At 42.1% G+C, this 23119-nt stretch overlaps 1 protein-coding gene across 3 annotated transcripts in view; it reads left to right on the top strand.

Moving 5' to 3' along the window:
• The first annotated feature begins 339 nt into the window (after positions 1-339).
• CHMP3 (charged multivesicular body protein 3) overlaps positions 340-23119 on the top strand; it is a 60029-nt gene continuing 37249 nt past the window's right edge. Inside the window, exon 1 of one of the 3 annotated variants that reach the window (XM_025405803.1) lies at positions 340-536. Coding sequence is in view for 2 of the 3 variants with exons in the window: in XM_025405799.1 (XP_025261584.1) it covers positions 492-536 (45 nt within the window). In the remaining variant the exon portion in view is untranslated. The remainder of the gene's footprint in view (positions 537-23119) is intronic. The other 2 variants (XM_025405799.1, XM_025405801.1) reach the window with 2 other exon arrangements.

Below are 23119 nucleotides of genomic sequence, written 5' to 3'. Positions count from 1 at the left end.
AGCAGACGGGAGGAGTGGGTTGGCTGGAGGAAAAAGAGGCTATTTTTGGTTTGTCACCTGTGAGTCGCCTACTGGACACAAAGACGAAGCTGTCGGGAAAGTGATGGTAAGTGTACACGTCTGCGTGGAGATCCAGACTTCTGGTGAAACATCTAGGTTTAGGTGAAGTATCAGAAGCAGTTATATTCAACGCATTCGTATCTTTCAGAGCAATCATTTCTACACCCCACGAAAAACACCGAATCCGTGGTCTCCCCTACACAGACACGCCCAGAACATGCGCAATGACGTCAGCCTTGTTGACTAGTATCCCACTCACTCAATTCTGCGCATGCGTACGGCGCATGCGCACCATCCTCTACTGCTGCCGCTCCCTACTCTGGGCGTCGGCACTACCTCCCTCTCCGTGGGCCCCGCCCAGGCGGCTGCCCGTGACCTGCCTGGGCGCGGGGAACGGAAAGCCGGAAGGGGCAAGACGGGTTCAGTTCGTCATGGGGCTGTTTGGAAAAACTCAGGAGAAGCCGCCCAAAGAACTGGTAAGGGCTACGGCGGCGGCAGATAAGCGGGTGGATCTGTGTGGGGCGAACTGGAGTTGGTAATTGACAGGACACTCTTCTCCCCACCGCCTGCCCGATACCGACCGGCCCCCATTTCCGGGGCCTCCCACTCGACTGGGGGGCCCGGAGGAAGAGTCTTTAGGAGTTGGCTTTGGGGAGCGAGAGCTCCTGGTGCCACTCTCTACCAGGTAGCCGAGGGGTGGATGAAGAGTTTCTTCACCTCGCCACCGAGCGCTTAGGCAGCGACACCGTCCTGGCCTTGGAAACCCCTTCCCCCTGCGCGCGTTGGTACGACCCGCCCGGAACCTTTTCCCTGCGTAGGCCCCACCCCTCACGCCCGTCTGCGGACCCTCGGGAGAACCTTCCCTTGCCCGGAGCGTTGTTTGGAGCTGGCTGGGTCGCGTCTGCCGGAGGAGCCTGGCACCTGCCGCCTGTTCTCGGTCCTCCCCGTTGTGTTGAAAAGGAGACTGTTTCCTCTTTCTCCAGCCCTACAACCTTGTGTTGACCCTTGTTACATATTATAGCAGGGCAGGGACTCGACCCAGAGGGATGTTGCAGAAGATAGCTCTGGACCCAGCTTCGAATTCTCATTACCTATTAATTGAGATAATATTGGGAGGCAAGCAGTTGAAAGTTCCCTGCAGTCAGTCAACCTAAGTTTGAATCCTGCCTTTCCACATCTCACCTCTGTGATCTCTGGAAAGTTCACTTCTCAGTGCCTTAGTCTTCTCGTCTGTCAAGCCAAAATAATAGTAGTGTCATCTCAGAGTAATTGAAGATTCAGGGATGTAAAGTTTTCATATTGGTAGTTAGGGCTAATTCTGTAAATACGGCACAGCCTTGCTACTCAGGTGCCAACCAGCAGCATCAACATCACCTGGGAGCTTGTTAAATCTCCAGACCCACTGACTCCAGACCCACTGAGTCAGATTTTGAATTCTGACAGGCTCCCGAAGATGGGTGTGCACATCAGTGCTTTCAGAAGCACTGCTCTACCACACCTAGGCTTGTCCATAATGGAAAAAAAAATTCTGAAATCCTTTAATAAATGATCTTACCTGTTCAGCTCTAGCAGGCACATTTTAAAAACCAATCTTATGCATCTTGCAATTCCTGGCACATAATGTGCGTTAATGTAAATTTTTTGTTGTTGTTGTTAATCAAAGGCCCTAGAATAGTAGACACTCATTTTCGTCAGGAAACTTACTCAGTTTTGCTCCTTGGTAAAATAGAAATCGTGGCGCTTAAATGAAATAACGGTGTAACATCACTTTGGAAACTATAGAACATTATATAGATGCACATTTTGTGACATCTGTATATTCTAAGATTCTTGTTATTGTAGAAGTGTGGTAGGGAGAGATTATTTATTGCCTTCAGTATTTGACCTTGGCATTGCCATTTGTAAATTGAGCTAAGATTATGGAGAAACAAAAAGATCATAGGGAAATGGTTGCTTTACTGTTTAAACTAGTCTCCAGTATATGTATTACTATACTACTATAGTATATTATACACTTAGATTGCTTTTAAATGATAAATACAATTGCTAAGAACACGATGTTAGTACACTCTTCAGTAGGGTAATCTACCTGAGAAAGCTGATTGACACTGGAAAATGGCAGGGTTGATGCATGAGATTGGTTTGTAAAACTATGCTTGCCAGAGCCAAACAGGTAAGATCATTTATTGAATAAACATTTTAGGTTTTTTTTTTTCCCCATTATGGACAAGTCTGGGTATTGTAGAGCAGTGCTTCTCAAGCATTAATATGCACACTAATCATTAGGGATCTTATCAGAATTCAAAAATCTGATTCAGTAGGTCTTGGATAAGGCCTGAAAGTTCTAATAAGCTCCCAGGTGATGTTGATGCTGCTGGTCTGCACTTGAGTAGCAAGATTGTAGAGTGAATTAAGATTAGCCCTAACTACCACCACCTTTACCTAACATATTGAACCAGGCATTGTGTTAAGCATTCTGCAGTGTTGTGAATTAGGAGCTATTATTATCTCCACTTTACAGGTGGCAACCGAGGCATACAGTATTTAGGTAATGTGCCCAAGGTCATATAATTTGTGAATTACAGCACCAGAGGTTATGTGTTCTAAGGCCTGTACTTAGAACTACCATGCCATTTATGCTGCGTCCCAAAGAGGGATTATAAAGGTGAAATAAGAAGCCAACGAACTTAATTTCTAACAAATAAGATAAACATTTTAAGAACAAGTTTGGATAGGGCACCTGATACGGTTTGGATCTGTGTCCCCGCCAAATCTCATGTCAAATTGTCATCCCGTATTGGAGGTGGGACCTGTGTATGAGGTGATTGGATCATGGGAGCGGATTTCTCATGAGTGGTTTAGCACTATCACCCTTGGTACTGTCCTTGAGATAGTGAGTTCTCATGAGATCTGGTTGTTTAAAAGTGTCTAGCACCTTCCCCCTCATTCTCTCTTACTCCTGCCATGTAAGATGCCTATTTCTTTGCCTTCCCCTATGATTGAAGCTTCCTGAGGCCTCCCCAAAAGCAGAAGCTGCTGTGCTTCCTGTACAGCCTGCAGAACCGTGAGCCAGTTAAACCTCTTTTCTTTTCTTTTTTTTTTTTTTTTAATTTTACTTTAAGTTCTGGGTTACATGTGCAGAACATGCAGTTTTGTTTTATATACACGTGCCATGGTAGTTTGCTGCACCCATCAACCCATCATCTACATTAGGTATTTCTGCCAATGTTATCGCTCCCCTAGCCTCCCACCCCCAACAGGCCCCGGTGTGTCATGATCTCCTCCCTGTGTCCATGTGTTCTCATTGTTCAACTCCCACTTACGAGTAAGAACATGTGGTGTTTGGTTTTCTGATCTTGTGATAGTTTGCTGAGAATGATGGTTTCCAGCTTCATCCGTGCCCCTGCAAAGGACATGAACTCATCCTTTTTTATGACTGCATAGTATTCCATGGTGCCACATTTTCTTAATCCAGTCTATCACTGATGGATATTTGGGTTGGTTACAAGTCTTTGCTATTGTGAATAGTGCCGCGGAAATATTTTTTTTGTTTTCGAGATGGAGTTTCACTCTGTCACCTAGGTAGTGCAGTGGCGCGATCTTGGCTCACTGCAACCTCTGCCTCCCGGGTTCAACCGATTCTCCTGCCTCAGCCTCCCGAGTAACTGGGACTACAGGTGTGTGCCACCACACCTGGCTAATTTTTTGTGTTTTTAGTAGAGACAGTATTTCACCGGGTTAGCCAGGATAGTCTCGATCTCCTGACCTCGTGATCCACCTGCCTTGGCCTCCCAAGTGCTGGGATTACAGGTGTAAGCCACCGCGCCTGGCCCTCTTTTCTTTTTATGAATTACCCAGTCTTACGTATTTCTTTATAGCAATGTAAGAACCGATTAATACAGTACGACATACACAGGTATAGGAGTTCAGTGGTTGGAGTGATTATCTCTAGGCTGAGATGGTCAGAAACAGTTGACCTTTCACTGTCGTGTGTTCCATCTCCTTCCTGAATGGGTTCTTGATTATTTAGTAGGATTTTTAGTGTTAGGTGATCCACTTTATCTGGTGCTGGAGATATCCTGCCCAAGATTTTCTTCAAGTTCCTCCTCAGTTCTTCAAGGTACCCCTTCAGTTTTGATGATATGTTTTAGTTTGTTAGAAGAATGTCCATCCACTTTAGGGTCAGCTAGGCTTTCTCTCACATCTGTGACTTGTGACCAAAGAAAGCGTTTTGTCACCAGCCTTGGTTACTTAGCATGAGTCTGTAATTCAAAAAAGTGCCAGTAAAGCAGCGATGGTGTATTAATCAGGGTTTTCCAGAGAAATAGAACCAACAGGATGGATGGATAGATAGGTAGTTGAGAGGGAATTTAATATGGAAATTGACTGGGGATTTTGAAGGCTGAGAAGTACTGTGATATGCTCTCTGTAAGCTGGAGACCCAGAGAAGCCAGTGGTGTAGCTCAGTCTGGGGTTGAAGGCTGGAGAATGTAGTGAGTTGGGGTAGCACTGATGGAGGTCCCAGAGTCCAGAGAGTAGAGAACCTACAGTACTGATGTCCAAGAGCAGGAGAAGGCTATCCTAGATTCAGAAGAGAGCAAGAATCTGCCTTCTGCCTTTTTTTATATCCAGACCCTCAACTGATTGGATGATGCCCACTCACATTGGGTGGGGGCTGATCTTTAGTTCACTGATGGAAATGCCAGTCTCTTCCAGAAACACCCTCATAGACATATTCAGAAATAGTGCTTTACCAGCTATCTGGGTATCCCTCAACCCAGCTGAGGAGATACCTAAAATTAACCATCACAGATGGGAAATACTTTTTTCTCTATAGAACTGCTGATGCACTGATAAAGTATTGAGAGCTGTATATGAATAAGAAGCCAAGTAATGTTAGTTTGGCCTTTTTTTTTTCTTTCTTTTAAGGGAGAAAGAAAATACTTAAGAGGCCAAGTGAAGGAAATTTTTTAAAGATAAGAAAAAGTTGGCAGAAATGGAAGAGGTGTTAGAGAGAGAGGGAATTGACTAAATGCTGTAGTATCAGCTGGGCATTTTTGAGTTGGGATAAGCTTACAAGACAGCTCCTTCCGTTGGGGGCTGAAAGATGCAGACATGTGGGTCTGGGTCCTGGCACAGTATAAGCAGAGGCTAGGTGTAGTCATGTCACACCATCATGATTGTCACACATGGTACCATTTAGGCCATGGTGACAGGTCAATTCGGGCAAGTAAGATACATTATAGGTGGTTTCTCCAGAGCTCTGATATAACATGCAGCATACAGTGGGTGCTAAGTAAATATTTGTTGAATGACGAGTGAGTGTCAGAATAAAGTTTAGTAGGGTTTAAGGTCAGGTAGTCCCAAGATGAGCAATATTTCAAGGAACTCTCTAGGGAAACATTAACTATATTAGGAGCCTCTACAGACTAAAGTCTTTGCCCCTGCACAAACTTTGATGGAGACATCTTAGTGGTGAAACCTATTCTGTTTTAAAGGATGCAAGTAAAGACCAGACTGGGCCTGCTGAGGATGAGGATGCCTTAAAATCCATTTAGAAACCTGTGACAATCTTGGGGTGGGAATCAGGAGGACATGGAATTCTGCTGGAAAGAGATTCTTCTCTTAGACTTGAGGTTCTGCTGGGAAAATTGTTCTGTCTTACTTAGGGACTTCACTAATTTAGTCTTGGGGTAGAGTGCCCCCTTCCGTGGCATCCGAATTCTTAAATCATGTGACTGACTTATGTTCTTAGACTGGGTCATGACTCGTGGTTGTGGATTCTATCAGAAAAGTGAAGAAAATGAGAAGGGGAGCTGGAGAAAAAGATAAAGCTTCATTCACTTAGTTCATACAACAAATATCGAGAGATTTTGGTGTGCATTGGATTGGAATAAGGTTTACAAAAATAAGACACTATATGATGACTTAAAAGAATGTGGAGGAGACTGACATGTAAGTAAACACTATAGGGAGATAGGAGCAATAATTTAAGCATGTACAAAGTCTTTGATGCCATAGTGGAGGGAGTGATTATTCAGAATGCGGAAGGGAAGCTGGTCAGGGAGGGTCTCTGGGTCTTGTCACAAGTGGCATTCACCAGGTGGACAGGTAGGTATAGGATCAGGAAAGGGGAGGCATCCCTAGTAAAGTGAACTGAATATGCAGGGTTTAGAAGTGTGGAACATATGTTAGAGGAACTAGGGAAAACATTCAGAATGGGTGGAGGATGAAATGCTGTTCTGAGTGGAATGCAAGAGGAGTGATGGTAGTGGTAAGATGTAACATTGGAGAGGTAGTTAGAGGGCAGATTAATAAAGGTCTGTGTGTCATGCCTATAAAGATGGGAAGCATTCAGAACAGTGGGTTAGGGCAAGAACTAGAAGTAAGAGATTTAGGTAGGGAGGCCGGTTAGTGGCCCAGGTGATAGATGATGTGAGCCTTAGAATGGCAATGGGAATGGAGAGGATAGGATGAGTTTTAGAAATATTTAGCATAGATAGTCAGAATTTGCTGAACTACTGCATGTGGGATGAGTGCAAAGATGATTCTTAGGTTTCTGTTTAACCCTACCCGAGTCAAACCTGTTCAACCCCCTGAATGGCAGTGCCATGAGCTGAAATGGAGAGAATTCAGGAAAGGAGCAAATTGTATGGGAATGGTGATAGTGGAGAAGGAGCCAGAGCTTAGTTTTGGGCAGCATTTAAGAAATGAGAGAAGACAGACACAGGGAAATCCTGAAAGAATATTTTTCTCTTCTGCTTTGTGTCCTCAGCAAAATTGTAAACTTAAGAGCAAGGATTGTATTTCTATTTATTCTCTATCATCCACTGGGCTGGCATAATGTTGAACTTCCTCAGGAAGAGTAAAGTGCTTATCAGGTGCTTGTTTCATGGACAGAAGTAAGGATGGTGTGCCGTGTCCCACCCGCGTATCCTGGCCCAACGATGGATGAAAGAATGCACTCAGACACAAGTATCCAGTGAAAGAGCCTAGGGGACCAGGCTGCTCACAGACCCTGAGGAGGGTGTTGTAGTAATCACGGCCCTGACAAGCCGGCCCTGCAGGCGTTTCACTACAGATTTAATGACAAAGGCTTTGAGCCAACACGCTTGTGGGTAATTAACACCCCCACCTTCGTGGAGAGAGCAGTTCTGCTGGCGGATGATTAAAGGCCAGCTTCCCAGGCCTAGGTAAACTAACTTATCTAGATCAGTTTCTTTACATCCCCTTGAGAATCTGGCTGCCTTCAGCCAAATCCTTTTCTGAAGCTTTTGTAAAACCTCCCGACCTTCCATGAAGGTTTGTGTCTTTTTGCAATTTTTCCCACCACCGTGACCAATCTCCTACAATGGTGAGAGAAAACACTTGGACATTTGAAATATAGCATGATTAAGCTGATATATACTCAGCTGACAGTGACAGGAATAGGCAGATTTTGATCTAAGGTCACTTGTATTTGTTGCTTTTGGCTGATTTCTAGTTTTATGTATATTTTAGATTGTCTTGAAAGATATACAAAATCCTACATTGCCTCCAGGAGAGGAGCTAGGTAGCTGAGGGTCAAAAATGGGAAGGAAACTTATTTTTCACTATTTGCCTATTGAATTTGTTCCATTTAAATGTATTATCTAGTCTGAAATTATCTTAAAAATGTTTTCTGGAGTCAGTATTTTCCTATTTTAAATTGATTTCATGTATTTCTGTTTTTTTTTTTTTAAGGATTTGCTTGTTATATTTTTCCAGTCCTTTAATTTCGCTCTTAAATATGTAAAAAAAATCTTTAATATTTTAAATTAAAAAAACAGAGGATAACATATCCATTGTGGCAGGCTGAAAAAGTCCCCCACCCCCAAAGAGATCAGGTCCTAATCCTTGGAATCTATATATGTTCCTTATTTGGAAAAAGGGTCCTTACAGGTATGACTAAATTAAGGTTCTTGAGATGGGGAGTTATTCAGGTGGCCCCTAAATGCAATTACCTGTATCCTTATAAGAGGGATTTAGAGGGAGATTGGAAATACACAGAAGAAGAGAAGGCAATGTGAGGATGGAGCAGAGAGACAGCATTGAAGATGCTGGCCTTGAAGATTGGATGATGAGGCTGCAAACTAAGGATTACTGGTAGCCATTAAAAGTTGGAAGGCAAGAAATGGATTCTTCCCTAGATCCACTAGAGGAAGCATGGCCTTCCTGCTACCTTGATTTTGGCTTAGTGATACTCAGATTAGAACTGTGAAACAGTACATTTATTATTTATTATTTATTTATTTTTTTTTTTTTTGAGACAGTCTTGCTCTGTCGCCAGGCTGGAGTGCAGAGGTGCCATATCGGCTCACTGCATTCCCCGCCTCCCGGGTTCAATTGATTCTCATTTATGTTTTAAGTACTTTGTTACGGCAGCCTCAGGAAACAATACACTTATATACATGATTACTCTCTTTATCCCATTTTCTTACATCAGCCCACAGAATGACAGTCACTGTCCTAAATTTGGTATGATTCCTTTCTGCTCAGCATTGTTTGTGTATTTTGAAAATGAAGTTTATTCATACCAATATATATAGATGTATTTCATGTATTTTAACTCCATGGAATTTGATTGTATAAATTTATGACAATACATTAGTTCTAAGGCCGGGAGTGGTGGCTCATGCCTGTAATCCCAGCACTTTGGGAGGCTGGGGCAAGCGGATCACTTGAGGTCAGGAGTTCAAGACCAGCCTGGCCAACATAGTGAAAGCCCGTCTCTACTAAAAAATACAAAAATTAGCCGGGTGTGGTGGCAGGTGCCTGTAATCCCAGCTACTCAGTAGGCTGAGGCAGGAGAATCGCTTGAACCCAGGAGGCAGAGGTTGCCGTGAGCCAAGATCACCCCACTGCACTCTAGCCTGGGCAACAAAGCGGGACTCCATGTCAAAACACACACACACACAAACACACACACACATTTATTCTATTGATGGACTTCTAGGTTGTTTCCTTGTGTAATACAACAATGCAGTGAACATTCTAATACCTGTATGCTTGTGTATTTGTGAGAGAGTTTCTTTAGGCTATATACACGGGAAGTTATTGGATCTTAGGATATGACTTCTTTGTACAAAAATACTGCCAAATTGGTTTATAAAGGGTTGAACTGATTTATACATTTACCAGCAATGTATGAAAGTTGCTTGTCTTTAGATCTTCTCTAGCACTTGTTATTAACTGAATTTTTGACTTTTGCCAGTCTTAGAGGAATGAAATGAATATCAGGCTTTTTCCTGATTACCAGTGAGATTGAACATCTTTATCTTCTCCAATTATGTGACTTGTCATTTCACTATTGTATATATTATCATAAAGACCTTGTCAAGTTTAATTTCTTCTTAAAATAGAATACCTATGAAATGCCAAGTACTTTATTTTAAAATTTTATTATGAAAATTTTTAAATTTTTAGAAAAGTAGAAGTAATAGCAGTTGTTAGTACATTTGGGCTGCTATCACAAAATACTACAAGCTGGGTAATTTATAAACAACAGAAATTTATATTCTACAGTTTATGGGGCCAGGAAGTCTGTGATTAAGGCACTGACAGATATAGTGTCTGGTGAGGGCACTGCTTTTTGGTTCATAGATGGTGTCTTCTTGCTGTCCTCACATGGTTGAAGGGGCAAAAGAGCTCCCTTGGGTCTATTTTATAAGGGCATTAATCCCATTCCTAAGGGACCTAATCACCTCTCAAAAGGCCCCACCTCCTGATACCTTGAGGATTAGGATTCAACATACGAATTTGGGGACATGCACCAACATTCATACCACAGCAAATAGTACAATGAAAACCTGTATAATCAAATGTTGATAGCACTTTGCTGTTATTTGATATATATTTTTCAGCTGAGTCATTTTGAAGTAGATTATAAATATAACACATTTTGCAACATTTCATATTGCATCTCTAGAATATATGGAAATTCTATATAACCAAAATACCTTCATATCATTGAATATCTAGTCCCTATTTAAATTTTCGCAAGTGTTCCCAGTATGTCTTTTATAACTTTTTAAAACTTAGGATTCAGTGAGGTTTGTGTTTGGCTGTTACTTGATTTTATTTAAAAATCCCGTTTTGGGTCGGGCTCGGTGGCTCACACCTATAATCCCAGCAGTTTCGGAGGCCGAGGCAGCTGGATCATGAGGTCAGGAGATCGAGATCATCCTGGCCAACATGATGAAACCCAGTCTCTACTAAAAATACAAAAATTAGCTGGGCGTGGTGGTGCACACCTATAATCCCAGCTACTCGGGAGGCTGAGGCAGGAGAATTGTTTTAACCAGGGAGCGGGAGGTTGCAGTGAGCCAAGATTGCGCCACTGCACTCCAGCCTGGCAACAGAGCAAGATTCCATCTCAAATAATATTAATAATAATAATAATAAATAAAAATCCCCTGCTTTCTACTTACAGCATTGTAAGAATAAAGACTTATTTGTAAAGTAGGGCATTTGTTTTGTAGAATGTTCCTTGTTCTGGATTTGTCTGTGTCTTGTGGTTAGTTTTTTTTTCCCCCCCCAACTTTTAAGTTCAAGGGTATATGTGCAGGATATGCCGGTTTGTTACATAGGTAAACATGTGCCATGGTGGTTTGCTGCGCACATCATCCCATCACCTAGGTATTAAGTCCAGTATCCATTAGCTGTTCTTCCTGATGCTCTCCCCCCCCCCCCCCCCCCCCAAACTGCCCCCCCCCGCACTGGCTGACAGGCCCCAGTGTGTGTTGTTGCCCTCCATGTGCCCATGTGTTGTCATCATTCAGCTCCCACTTATAAGCGAAAACATGCGGTGTTTGGTTTTCTGATCCTGCATTAGTTTGCTGAGGATAATGGCTTCTAGCTCCTTTCATGTCCCTACAAAGGACATGATCTTGTTCCTTTTGTGGTTAGCTTTTTTCTCTACCCTTTGCGTTTTCTATGAAATGGAAGTTGGGTCTAAGTTTGACAAGATCCAAGTTAAACAATTTTAGCGAGAATGTCTCACAGGCAACCTGTGTACTTCATAGTGTATCACATCAGGAGGCATATAATGTCTGTCTGTCTCGTAATTAATGATGCTAATAACTTTAGCCACCTGGTTGAGTTAGTGACACACCAGATCTCTACATCATTTTCTTCCTTTTTATGCTAGTAACTAACCTGAGGGGTGATATTTTAGCGCCGTGTGAATGTCCAGTTCTTCAGTAACCCTTCACTTAGACACATTAACGTTTATAGATGTCCCTTTCTGGAATCAGCTATTCTATAAGAGTTTTTAGAGTGGTGATTTTTCTAATTCTCTGATTTCTTTTTCATTTTTAGCTGGCAGTCTTCTGTAAAGATCTGTCTCTTATTAGCTGGGGCTATTTGGTTACCTTGACATATAGTTTCTATTGAAAATGCAGGATAAGTGCTTAATGCTTTTTATTTAATTGCTAATATTTAGAATAAAGAATTGGTATAATAGTATCCGGTGGTATCAAATGCATTCTCTCTCCACCTGTGCCTCTCAGAAGCACCATTTTGGACTCATGGATTTTTGTATATTTAGTGTGTTATAGCCCTAACCATTATTCTGTTTGATGCTGAAAAACTTATATATTTGGTCAGTGGGAGCTATTTCAAGCCAGTTCCTATCTGCTTTTAGCATAATTTTACTGATCTTTGAATACCTCCTTGTTTTCTAGCATATATCCTGGTGTGATTTATGAATTCCTTGCCTGAGACCTGAAATCGGCCATTTCTCCAAGATGCGGTGGTTTCTTTTAGCGGGAATGCTATTTAGAAACCAAAATTTGAGTGCACATGATGCTTCTTGCTACTTGAGTGTCCCTGCTTCTAAGCGTTTCTATGGAACAGAACTAGGAAACATGTTCTTTAAAAAATCATGAAGGTGTTTATAGACCAAGTTGCTTTGAACCAACCCTTTGCCAAAAAAACTAAAAGAGCTAAACAAAAAATGTAACTATTTGAAATCACTGAAAGCTACCAGGGCAGTGAGAAATTGCAAAACCAAGATCTCAGCGAAGAGGGAAGCTCAGTTACATGAGCCCAATCTCTTGGAACTACCTTCCCCCTAAAGAGATCTTCTAATTCCTAATGCAGTGGCTGGCAAATAGAATTTGAGTAGAGTTTTTGACAAACCCTGTGGCTGGGGAGTATAAAAATTGGAGTTCATGGCCAGGCATGGTGACTCACACCTGTAATCCCAGCACTTTGGGAGGCTGAGGTGGACAGATCCCCTGAGGTCAGTAGTTCAAGACCAGCCTGGCCAACATGGTGAAACCCCATGCCTACTAAGAATACAAAAAGTAGTCGGGTGTGGTGGCGGGCATCTATAGTCCCAGCTACTCGGGAGGCTGAGGCAGGAGAATTGTTTGAACTTTGGAGGCAGAGGTTGCAGTGAGCACTACTGCACTCCAGCCTGGGTGACAGAGAGAGACTCCATCTAAAAATAAGTAAATAAATAAATAATAAATTGGAGTTCGTAAGTAGATATTCAGGGCTTTTGGTTGGGACTCTGAAAGAATCCCCTTTAGCAATAATAGTGACCTGGAAATAGACTGGCTTTCACAAAGACTGAAGACCAGTTTCAAATAATCTCTATCCCCTGATAGGATTAATTACGATTAGTTAAGAACCAATTGCCAGGACACTTAAGCTGTATGTTTGCCAGAAGCAAATGTAATTCCTCTTTGGAAGAAGACAATATCATTCAGAAACTTAAATTATCCTGCAGATTTTCATATGTAGTTGTTTCTCAGTATCTGAGGAGGATTGGTTCCAGGGTCCCTCCGCCCATACCAAAATCCATAGATGCTTAAGTCCTTGATTTTAAAAGAAAAAGGTAATATTTGCATATAATCTATGTACATCCTCCTGTGTACTTTAATCTGTAGATTACTTACAATACCTAATACAATGTAAATGCTATGTAAATAGTTGTTGCACTGTATTTAGGGAATAATGATAGGATCTATATGTTCCATGCAGATACAGCCAACCATTTGTTTTTTTAAAATATTTTTAAACTGTAGTTGGTTGAATCCACACATGCAGAACCCATGGATATAGAGGACTGACTGTACAATATTGAGAATTCCATTCTTAAAAAATAAGTAAATGCCTTTTATTTATTACCATTTATATGGTTACAAATATTATCTCCCAGTTTGTAACATTTTTCTTTTTTTTTTTTTGAGATGGAGTCTCACTCTGTCACCCAGTCTGGAGTGCGGTGGCGCGATCTTGGCTCACTGCAAGCTCCACCTCCTGGGTTCACACCATTCTCCTGCCTCAGCCTCCCGAGTAGCTGGGACTACAGGCGCCTGCCACCACGCCTGGCTAATTTTTTGTATTTTTTAGTAGAGACAGGGTTTCACTCTGTTAGCCAGGATGGTCTCCATCTCCTGACCTCGTGATCCGCCCGCCTCAGCCTTCCAAAGTACTGGGATTACAGGTGTGAGCCACCACGCCTGGCCAACATTTTACTTTCTTAATGGAGTCATGGTGAATAAAAATTTGTAATTTCAATATAGATAAAAATAACAAGCCTTTTCCTTTTAGTGGTTATTGCTTTTGTGTCTTGTTTAAGAACTCCTTGTCTAACCTGAAATCATAAATGTGTTCTCCTATACTATCTTCTTAAAGCACCACAGTTTTGCATTCCAAATGTTTTCAGTCCACCTAGAATGAATTTCAGTGAAGGATGGAACAGGAATTCAATCATTTTGTTTTCTATTTGTCTTAAGCCGTCTCTCAGCATGATTCATGGAAAATACCCTCTTAATGGTGTTAGTGTCCTTTGCCTAGTTTGGCATATAATAGACTCTCTATGAATGACTTTGAATAAAGGATAATATTTGGTAGTGTGAAACTCTAGAGGTTCCTTGTGGTTTTCAAATATATTGTATAATTTACTAATTGATTTTTTTATTCTGTACTCCTTATGTTCTGTTTTGCTGATCAATTATAAGGGCCTCTCATACTACTGAAATCCTATCGGCACTAAATTAATATTTGTCGAATTTTCTTTACATCTGTTTTAAATTTCCTGTTGTTTATTGTAGTGGTCTTTACAATTATGAGACTTGCTTGATACATTTTCTTGAGCTCTTTGTCTTAGACTGTGTTTTTTAACTTGAACATAACATTACAGTCACCTGAAGAGATTTTAAATGCTACCTGTCATTTGGGCTCTACCCCTGGCCCAGTTAAATTAGTATTTTTAAAGGTTCCCAGTTGACTTTTGTGTAGTTCAGGTGGAGAAGCACTGGTCTGAGACATGACTGGATATTTTGGTTCTTCAGATTTCTCTTAGGTAAGTTTTTCATTTTTGCAAAGCCCCTTTTGATTTTATAAGTTTAAAAGGAATTTCTCTTTTTGACAGATTTTATGAAACTTTTACTCTTTGACATTTAAAAACATACATAGAAAGTTTCTGAAGATTGTTACATAAGTGTTATTTATGGCTGAAATTTTTTGTCCCATCACATTTTGTATTCCATGCAATTAAATTCAACAGATATTTATTGTCCTTTGTGCCAGGTATTATGCAAGGGCTTGGTGAATAAGAGAAGGTCTTTGACTTTCTGGAGCTTATAGTCTATACTTGTAAGTAGCTCTCCAAAAGAGGTGGGGGTATAGGGTGCTGTGCAGTTGTACTGCCTGGAGGGTTGAACCTATTCTGTGAGTCAGGGAATGTCTCCCTGAAGTAACATTTAAGCTGAGACTTTAAGAACAAGTTCAGAAAACACATTCTTTAGATAAACTAGACTTTTTCAAAGTTAAAAACTTTTGTATTTCAAAGGACATTATCAAGAAAGAAGACTTTCTTGAATGGAAGAAAATATTTGCAAATCATGTATCAATGAAAGGTCTACTACTATCAGAATGTATAAAGAACTCATACAACCCAACAAACAGACAACTCAATTAAAAAATGGACAGAAGATACGAATAAACAATTCTCCAGAGGAGATATAGAAATGACTAACAAGCACATGAAAAGATGTCCAATTTCAGCCGGGTGCAGTGGCTCATGCCTTTAATCCCAGCACTTTGGGAGGCTGAGGCAGGTGGATCACCTAAGGTCAGGAGTTCGAGACAAGCCTGGCCAGTGTGGTGAAATCCCATCTCTATTGAAAACTCAAAAATTAGCTGGGCATGGTGGTGAGCACCTATAATCCCAGCTACTTGGGAGGCTGAGACAGGAGAATCACTTGAATGCTGGAGGCGGAGGTTGCAGTGAACTGAGATTGCGCTAAGGGAGGAGACCACCCTTCATATCGTCTTACGCCCAATTTCTGCCTCCAAAGAAAGAAGAAGTAAAAACTAAAAGGCAGAAATGAAATCCACAGGCAGACAGCCCGGCGCCACACCCTGGGCCTGGTAAAGATTGACCCCTGACCTAATCGGTTGTGTTATCTATAGATTACAGACATTGTATAGAAATGCACTGTGAAAATCTCTATCCTATTTTGTTCCGATCTAATTACCAGTGCATGCAGCCCCCAGTCACATACCCCCTGCTTGTTCAATCAGTCACGACCCTCTCACATCCACCCCCTTAGAGCTGTGAGCCCTTAAAAGGGACAGGAATTGCTCACTCGGAGAGCTCGGCTCTTGAGACAGGAGTCTTGCCGATGCCCCCGGCCGAATAAACCCCTTCCTTCTTTAACTTGGTGTCTGAGGATTTTTGTCTGCCGCTTGTCCTGCTACATTTCTTGGTTCCCTGACTGGGAAGCAAGGTGATTGGCGGATGGTCAAGGCAGCTCCTTAGGCGGCTTAAGCCTGCCCTGTGGAACATCCCTGCAGGGGACTCCGACCAGCCTGAGTGACGCGGATCCTGAGAGTACTCCCGGGTAGGCATTTGCCCCAGTGAGACGCTTCGCCTGAGCAATGTGTGGCAGGCCCCCATGGAGGATCAACGCAGTGGCTGAACACCAGGAAGGAGTGGGCACTTGGAGTTTAGACATCTAAAACTTGGTAAGACTAGTCTTTGAAACTTGCCCACTCCATTTGAGTGGAAGCATGGCCTGATCACCCACGGTGTACCTGTACTGGCACTATGGTTTTTGTTTTTGACTTGACTTGGGTTGCTTGATACTTTGGTTTTGGTTTTGACCTGGCTTGAATTTCCAGATATTCTGATTATGGTTTCGATTTGGGTTTGGTGTAAACTACAAAAGTGTGTGTGTGCCCTTTTTACCTGTTGTTTTGTGATGTGTGTGTGGTGTGAGTGTGGTGTTTTGTCTCAAGGAAACATGGGTAGGCATAAAGTAAGCCCACCCCAGTAGGAGCTATGTTGAAAAATTTCAACAAAAGGATTTAAGGGAGACTATGGAGTACTATGAAACCAGGAAAACTTAAAACTTTGTGTAAGATAGACTGGCCAGCATTAGAGGTAGGTTGGCCATTAGAAGGAAGCCTGGACAGGTCCCTGTTTCAAAGGTATGGCACAAGGTAGCCTGTAAGCCAGGGTACCCAGACCAGCTGCGGTACATAGATACTTGGTTACAGCTGGTTTTAGACCCCCCCCCCCCACCCCCAACACACAGTGGTTCAGAGAACAGCAGCATAAGCGGCTGGCAGAGGCAAGGAAAGACCAGCAGAGAGAGAGAAAGGAAAGAGACAGAGGAAAAGAGGCAAAAAGAGAGAAAGAGACAGGCAAAGAGGGAGTCAAGGAGAGAGAGAGAGAGATTAAGAGAGAGGTAGAGAGCGAGAGAGAGAGAGAGAAGGATAGAGGCAAAAGGAAAGTCAAAGAGAGAAAGATGATTTAACATTAACCACTGAAAATTCCCTTAACCCAGCAGGTTTCCTAACAGGAGATCTAAATCTTAATTGCCATACGGATGTCTGACTGGACCTAGGAGGAACTCCCTTCAGGACAGGATGATTGATGGTTCCTCCTGGGTAACTGAAAAAAACAAAAAACTAAAAGTCTTTTAGCACCTGTACCACCCCTAGAATTTCTAGTAAACCAGTACCAGCCTGAAGATCACATTCTCATCAAAGGGTGGAAAGAAGAAAAACTTGAGCCAGCCTAGGAAGGACCCTACCTTGTGCTGCTAACCACCGAGACTGCCGTTCGTACAGGAAAAAAAAAAAAAAAAGGATGGACTCATCACACCTGAGTCAAGAAAGTGCCACCCACTCCAGAGTCGTGGGCCATAGTCCCAGGGGAAAACCCTACCAAACTAAAGCTAAGAAAAATTAAACTCTTTTCATCTATTCTATTACTCTTTCTTCTTTCCTTGTTCTATTGCTGACCATGTAGTCAGCAACATAACCAAGTCAATTTCACCACAAACTATTGCATATAATGCTTGCCCTGTTATACCCTGTGAGGACTTGCCAAGTCAAAGACAGCTTTATATTTCAGAAAAGCACTTTTGTCCCTCCTGACTCTCCTCAGACTGGGCATTAGTAAACTAGGACCATTTAATCCGGGGAGATTTCGATAAAGACCCCAGTGCCAACCAGGAGTCTTGCCCCCCAATGTAGAGCTTTCATGCCGTAGTTGGTCCAGCGTTCTATGGACCACTGAAGAGCAAGGATGGGTAAACTAGGACCATTTAATCAGGGGAGATTTCGATAAAGACCCCAGTGCCAACCAGAAGTCTTGCCCCCCGATGTAGAGCTTTCATGTTGTAGTTGGTCCAACGTTCTATGGACCACTAAAGAGCAAGGATGGGTAAACTAGAACCATTTAATCCAGAGAGATTTCAATAAAGACCCCAGTGCCAACCAGGAGTCTTGCCCCCCGATGTAGAGCTTCCATGCTGTAGTTGGTCGAACGTTCTGTGGACCACTGAAGAGCAAGGATGGACCGCCCCAACTGGTTTTTGTAATTTCCTTAAAACCATACATTCATTTTACTAGAGGATCATAGAAGTTAAAGACTTAAAACAAACTTTACCAATTAAGACAGGATACTAAGATGCAAATGCCTGGTTAAAATGGATCAAATGTTCCATCTGCATGTTAAACAAAAGCAATTGTTATGCTTGTGCACATGGCAGGCCAGAAGCCCAGATTGTCCCCCTTCCACTAAGGTGGTCCTCCAGTCGACCAGGTGTAGGCTGCATGGCAGCTCTTTTCCAGGATTCTACAGCTTGGAGTAATAAGTCGTGCCAGGCTCTCTCTTCACCCTGCGGTTCAGCCCCCGAGGGCCGTCTAGCTTCCATCTCCCAACACTAAGTTCACTTCGTGTCTCTCACGACAGGGAGGAAACATAGCATTCCTGGGAGACCTGAAGGGATGCGATGAGCTTAAGAATTTTCAAGAGCTTATCAATCAGTCAGCCCTTGTTCATCCCTGAGCAGATGTGTGGTGGTATTGTGGTAGACCTTTACTGGGGACTCTGCTGAATAACTGGAGTGGCACTTGTAGTTTAGTCCAATTGGCTGTCCCTTTCATCCTGGCATTTCATCAACCAGAGGGAGAAAAAATAAGACATTGTAAAGTGAGAGAAGCCCCTTGTGGGTCTTTTGACTCTCATGTCTATTTAACACAACTGGAGTCCCATGAGGAATACCAGGTCAATGTAAAGCTGGAAATCAAATAGTTGCAGGATTTAAGTCAATATTTTGGTGGGTGACAGTTAATAAAAATGTAGATTAGATAAACTACATCTATTACAACCAACAGCAACGAGGTTTTCATGAGTTAAAAGAAAAACTCATGTTGGCCCCGGCCCTAAGGCTACCTGATCTGACAAAACTCTTTACACTCTGTGTGTCAGAAAGAGAAAAAATGGCAGTTGGAGTTTTAACCCAGACTGTGGGACCCTGGCCAAGGCCAGTGGCCTATCTCTCAAAACAACTAGACAGGGTTTCCAAAGGCTGGCCCCCAGGTCTAAGGGCCCTAGCAGCAACTTAGCACAAGAAGCAGATAAACTAACCCTTAGGCAAAACCTGAATATAAAGGCTCCCCATGCTGTGGTAACTTTAATAAATACCAAAGGACATCATTGGTTAACAAATGCTAGATTAACCAAGTACCAAAGCTGGCTATGTGAAAATCCCCACATAACCACTGAAGTTTGCAACACCCTAAACCCCACCACCTTGCTCCTGGTATCAGAGAGCCCAGTTGAACATAACTGTGTAGAGGTGTTGGACTCAGTTTATTCTAGCAGGCCCAACCTCCGAGACCATCCTTAAACATCAGTAGACTGTGAGCAGTACGTGGATGGGAGCAGCTTCACCATCCCCTGCAAAATGACTCTGACGAAGACGACAAGCCCTGCTCCAGTCACACCCGGAAGCTGACTGGTCCATGCATGGCCGAAGCATGAGGAAACTCATCACGGGACTCATTTTCCTTAAAATTTGGACTTATACAGTAAGGACTTCAACTGACCTTCCTCAGACTGAGGGCTGTTTCCAGTGTATACATCAAGTCACTGAGGTAGGACAAAAGGTTGCTATGGTCCTATTATTTTATGGTCATTAGAAGTGTACTGGAACGCTAAAAAGAACTTGTTTGTATAATGTTATTCTATACAAGATATGTAGCCCAGGAAATGACCAACCTGATGTGTGTTTTGCCTCATCTGAGCCTCCCATGACCACAGTTTTTAAAATAAGATTAAGAACTGAAGACTGGTAGGGACTCATAAATGGTATCAGTAAAGTGTTAGCCAAAACAGAAAAAAAAAAAAGGGTGCCCAAACAAGTCACCTTGAAATTTGATGCCTGTGCCGTCATTAATAGCAATAATTAGGAAGGGGATGTGGCTCTTTTAGTTGGCAAAAAGGCTATATGACCAAAAATAAGTATATTTGTCATGAATTAGGACTGTATGGAAATGAATGTGGCTACTGGTCTTGTGTCATTTGGGTCACTTGGATAAAAAAATGAAGAGGATCCAGTCCACCTTCAGAAAGGAAAAAATGGCCCTTCCTGTACTAAGGGACAGTGTAACCCCTTAGAGCTAGTAATAACCAATCCCCTGGATCCTCTCTGGAAAAAAGGGGAGCGTGTGACCTTAGGAATTGATGGGGCCGGACTGGATCCTCGAGTAAATATCTTGGTTCAAGGAGAAGTTTACAGATGCTCTCCTGAACCAGTGTTTCAAACTTTCTATGATGAACTAAATATACCAGTACCAGAAATTCCAGGAAAAACAAGAAATTTGTTTTTGCAATTAGCTGAGCATGTAGCCCAGTCTCTCAATGTCACTTCATATTATGTATGTGGAGGAACTGTAATGGGAGATCAATGGCCATGGGAATTCCGAGAATTAGTACCTACAGACCCAGTTCCTGATGAATTCCCAGCTCAAAATAATCACTTTGATAATTTCTGGGTCCTAAAAGCCTCAATTATTGGACAATATTGCATAGCTAGAGAAGGAAAAGAATTCACTCACCCTGTAGGACGACTTAGTTGTCTGGGACAGAAACTGTATATTGGTACCACAAAAACAGTCACTTGGTGGAGTTCAGATCAAACAGAGAGGAATCCATTCAGCAAATTCCCAAAGTTGCAAACCGTGTGGACCCACCCGGAGTCCCACTGGGACTGGACAGCCCCCACTGGATTATATTGGATATGTGGGCATAGAGTTTATGCCAGATTACCTGACTAGTGGGCAGGTAGTTGTGTTATTGGCACTATTAAACCGTCTTTCTTCCTACTGCCCATAAAAGCAGGCGAACTCCTGGGCTTCCCTGTCTGTGCTTCCCGTGAAAAGAGAAGGATAGTTATAGGAAATTGGAGAGATGATGAATGGCCCCCTCAGAGAATCATACAATATTATGGGCCTGCTACTTGGGCACAAAACAGCTTGTGGGGATACCGGACCCCCATTTACATGATCAAACGAATCATACGGTTACAAGCTGTCTTAGAAATAATCACTAATAAAACCGGCAGAGGCTTGACTATTCTGGCCTGGCAAGAAACTCTGATGAGAAATGCTATCTGTCAAAATAGATTGACTCTCGACTACTTGCTAGCAGCTAAAGGAGGGATCTGTGGGAAATTTAACCTTACTAATTGCTGTTTACAAATAGATAATCAAGGGCAAGTAGTTGAAGACCTAGAAACATGACAAAACCGGCACATGTGCCCATGCAAGTGTGGCATGGATTTGATCCTGGGGCCATGTTTGGAAAATGGTTCCCAGCACTAGGAGGATTTAAAACTCTTATAATAGGAGTTATAATAATAATAGGAACCTGCCTACTGCTCCCTTGTTTGATACCTGTACTTCAAATGATAAAAAGCTTCATCACTACCTTAGTTCACCAAAATGCTTCAGCACAAGTGTGCTATATGAATCACTATCAGTCTGTCTTGCAAGAAGACATGGGTAGTGAAAATGAAAGTGAGAACTCCCACTAATAAAATGAGAGTCTCAAAAGGGGGGAATAAGGGAGGAGACCACGCATCATATCATCTTATGCCCAATTTCCACCTCCAAAGAAAGAAGAAGTAAAAACTAAAAGGCAGAAATGAAATCCACAGGCAGACAGCCTGGCGCCACACCCTGGGCCTGGTAGTTAAAGATCAACCCCTGACCTAATTGGTTATGTTATCTTACAGACATTGTATAGAAATGCACTGTGAAAATCCCTGTCCTGTTTTGTTCCAGTCTAATTACCGGTAAATGCAGCCCCCAGTCATGTACCCCCTGCTTGCTCAATCAATCACAACCCTCTCACACACACCCCCTTAGAGTTGTGAGCCCTTAAAAGGAACAGGAATTGCTCACTCGGGGAGCTCGGCTCTTGAAACAGGTGTCTTGCCGATGCCCCCGGCCGAATAAACCCCTTCCTTCTTTAACTTGGTGTCTAAGGATTTTTGTCTGCCGCTCGTCCTGCTACAGTACCACTGCACTCCAACTTGGCCAACAAAGAGCAAAACTCCGTCTCAAAAAAAAAAAAATATCCAACTTCACTGGGCATTAAGAAAATGTGAATGAAAACAGTGAGATGCCACTTCACACTCAGCAGACAGCTATCATTAAAAAAATTAGAAAATAACAAGTATTGGTGAGATGTGGTAGAAATGGTAACCAAAAGGTATAAACAACCCAGACATGCACATGCATTAACAGTTGAATGGATAAACGAGTTGTGTTATACACATATAAAGAAATAATACCCAGCCATAGAAAGGACTGAAGTACTGATACATGCTACAACATGGAGGCACCTTGAAAACATCATGTTAAATAAAAGAACCACAAATGAAAAGTTAACACATTGTGTGATTCCTTTCATATTCAGAATAAGCAATCCCATAGAGACAGAAAGCAAATTAGTGGTTGCCAGGGAACTGGGGAGGGGGAGATAGGAAGAGATTATTTAAAGGGTATAGGGAGGTGGTGGTTGTATGACATTGTATATGCAGTAAATGCCAGTGAATTGTATACTTTAAAATGATTAATTATATAAATTTCACTTTGAAAAAAACTACATAAACCTGATAAGATTTTTAAAACTTGTATGAGCATACAGTTTTAAGTGCTTAAGTATTTCTTCTGAGTGGAGTTGGTCAACCTAAATAACAAGCAGAGAGAGGTTCCCTAGAAGAAAATGATGGTTCTTTGGCAACAGCATTGCAGTGGGAATGTGCTTGCCATGGTAAACTATGTATATATTCAAAGACGTAAAGGAAGGCAAAGATTTTTAAAGGGAAAAGGAGGGTTATGTAATTGTTTTGAAATGATTATCCTTGGCTACAGAGATCAATAACAAGAGTGATGCCAGTCCAAGGTTGGACAGGCAGTTGCTGGGCAGATGTCCTTGTGAAAGTATTTTTTGTGTAAGATTGCAGTGCCTCTGAGCAAGCAAGGCTGTGGTTTTTGCAGAGTCTTTTGTGATAGTTTTTGTCTAGGTATACAAGTGTGAGAACCCTCTTAGCCTTTCCAGCTGTATATGTCAGATTTTTTAATACACTAGTGACTTCATTTTGATTCTGACAGCTTTCACAAATTATTACAATTGTTGTTGCATAATAGTTTACAGATTTTGTTCAATGTTAAACATTAAAAATGAAATTTATTGGAAATACATCTTCTAATGGTATGG

The sequence above is a fragment of the Theropithecus gelada genome, chromosome 13, assembly GCF_003255815.1.
Source record: "Theropithecus gelada isolate Dixy chromosome 13, Tgel_1.0, whole genome shotgun sequence".
Lineage (NCBI taxonomy): Eukaryota > Metazoa > Chordata > Mammalia > Primates > Cercopithecidae > Theropithecus > Theropithecus gelada.
This window is presented reverse-complemented; position numbering and strand designations above follow the sequence as displayed.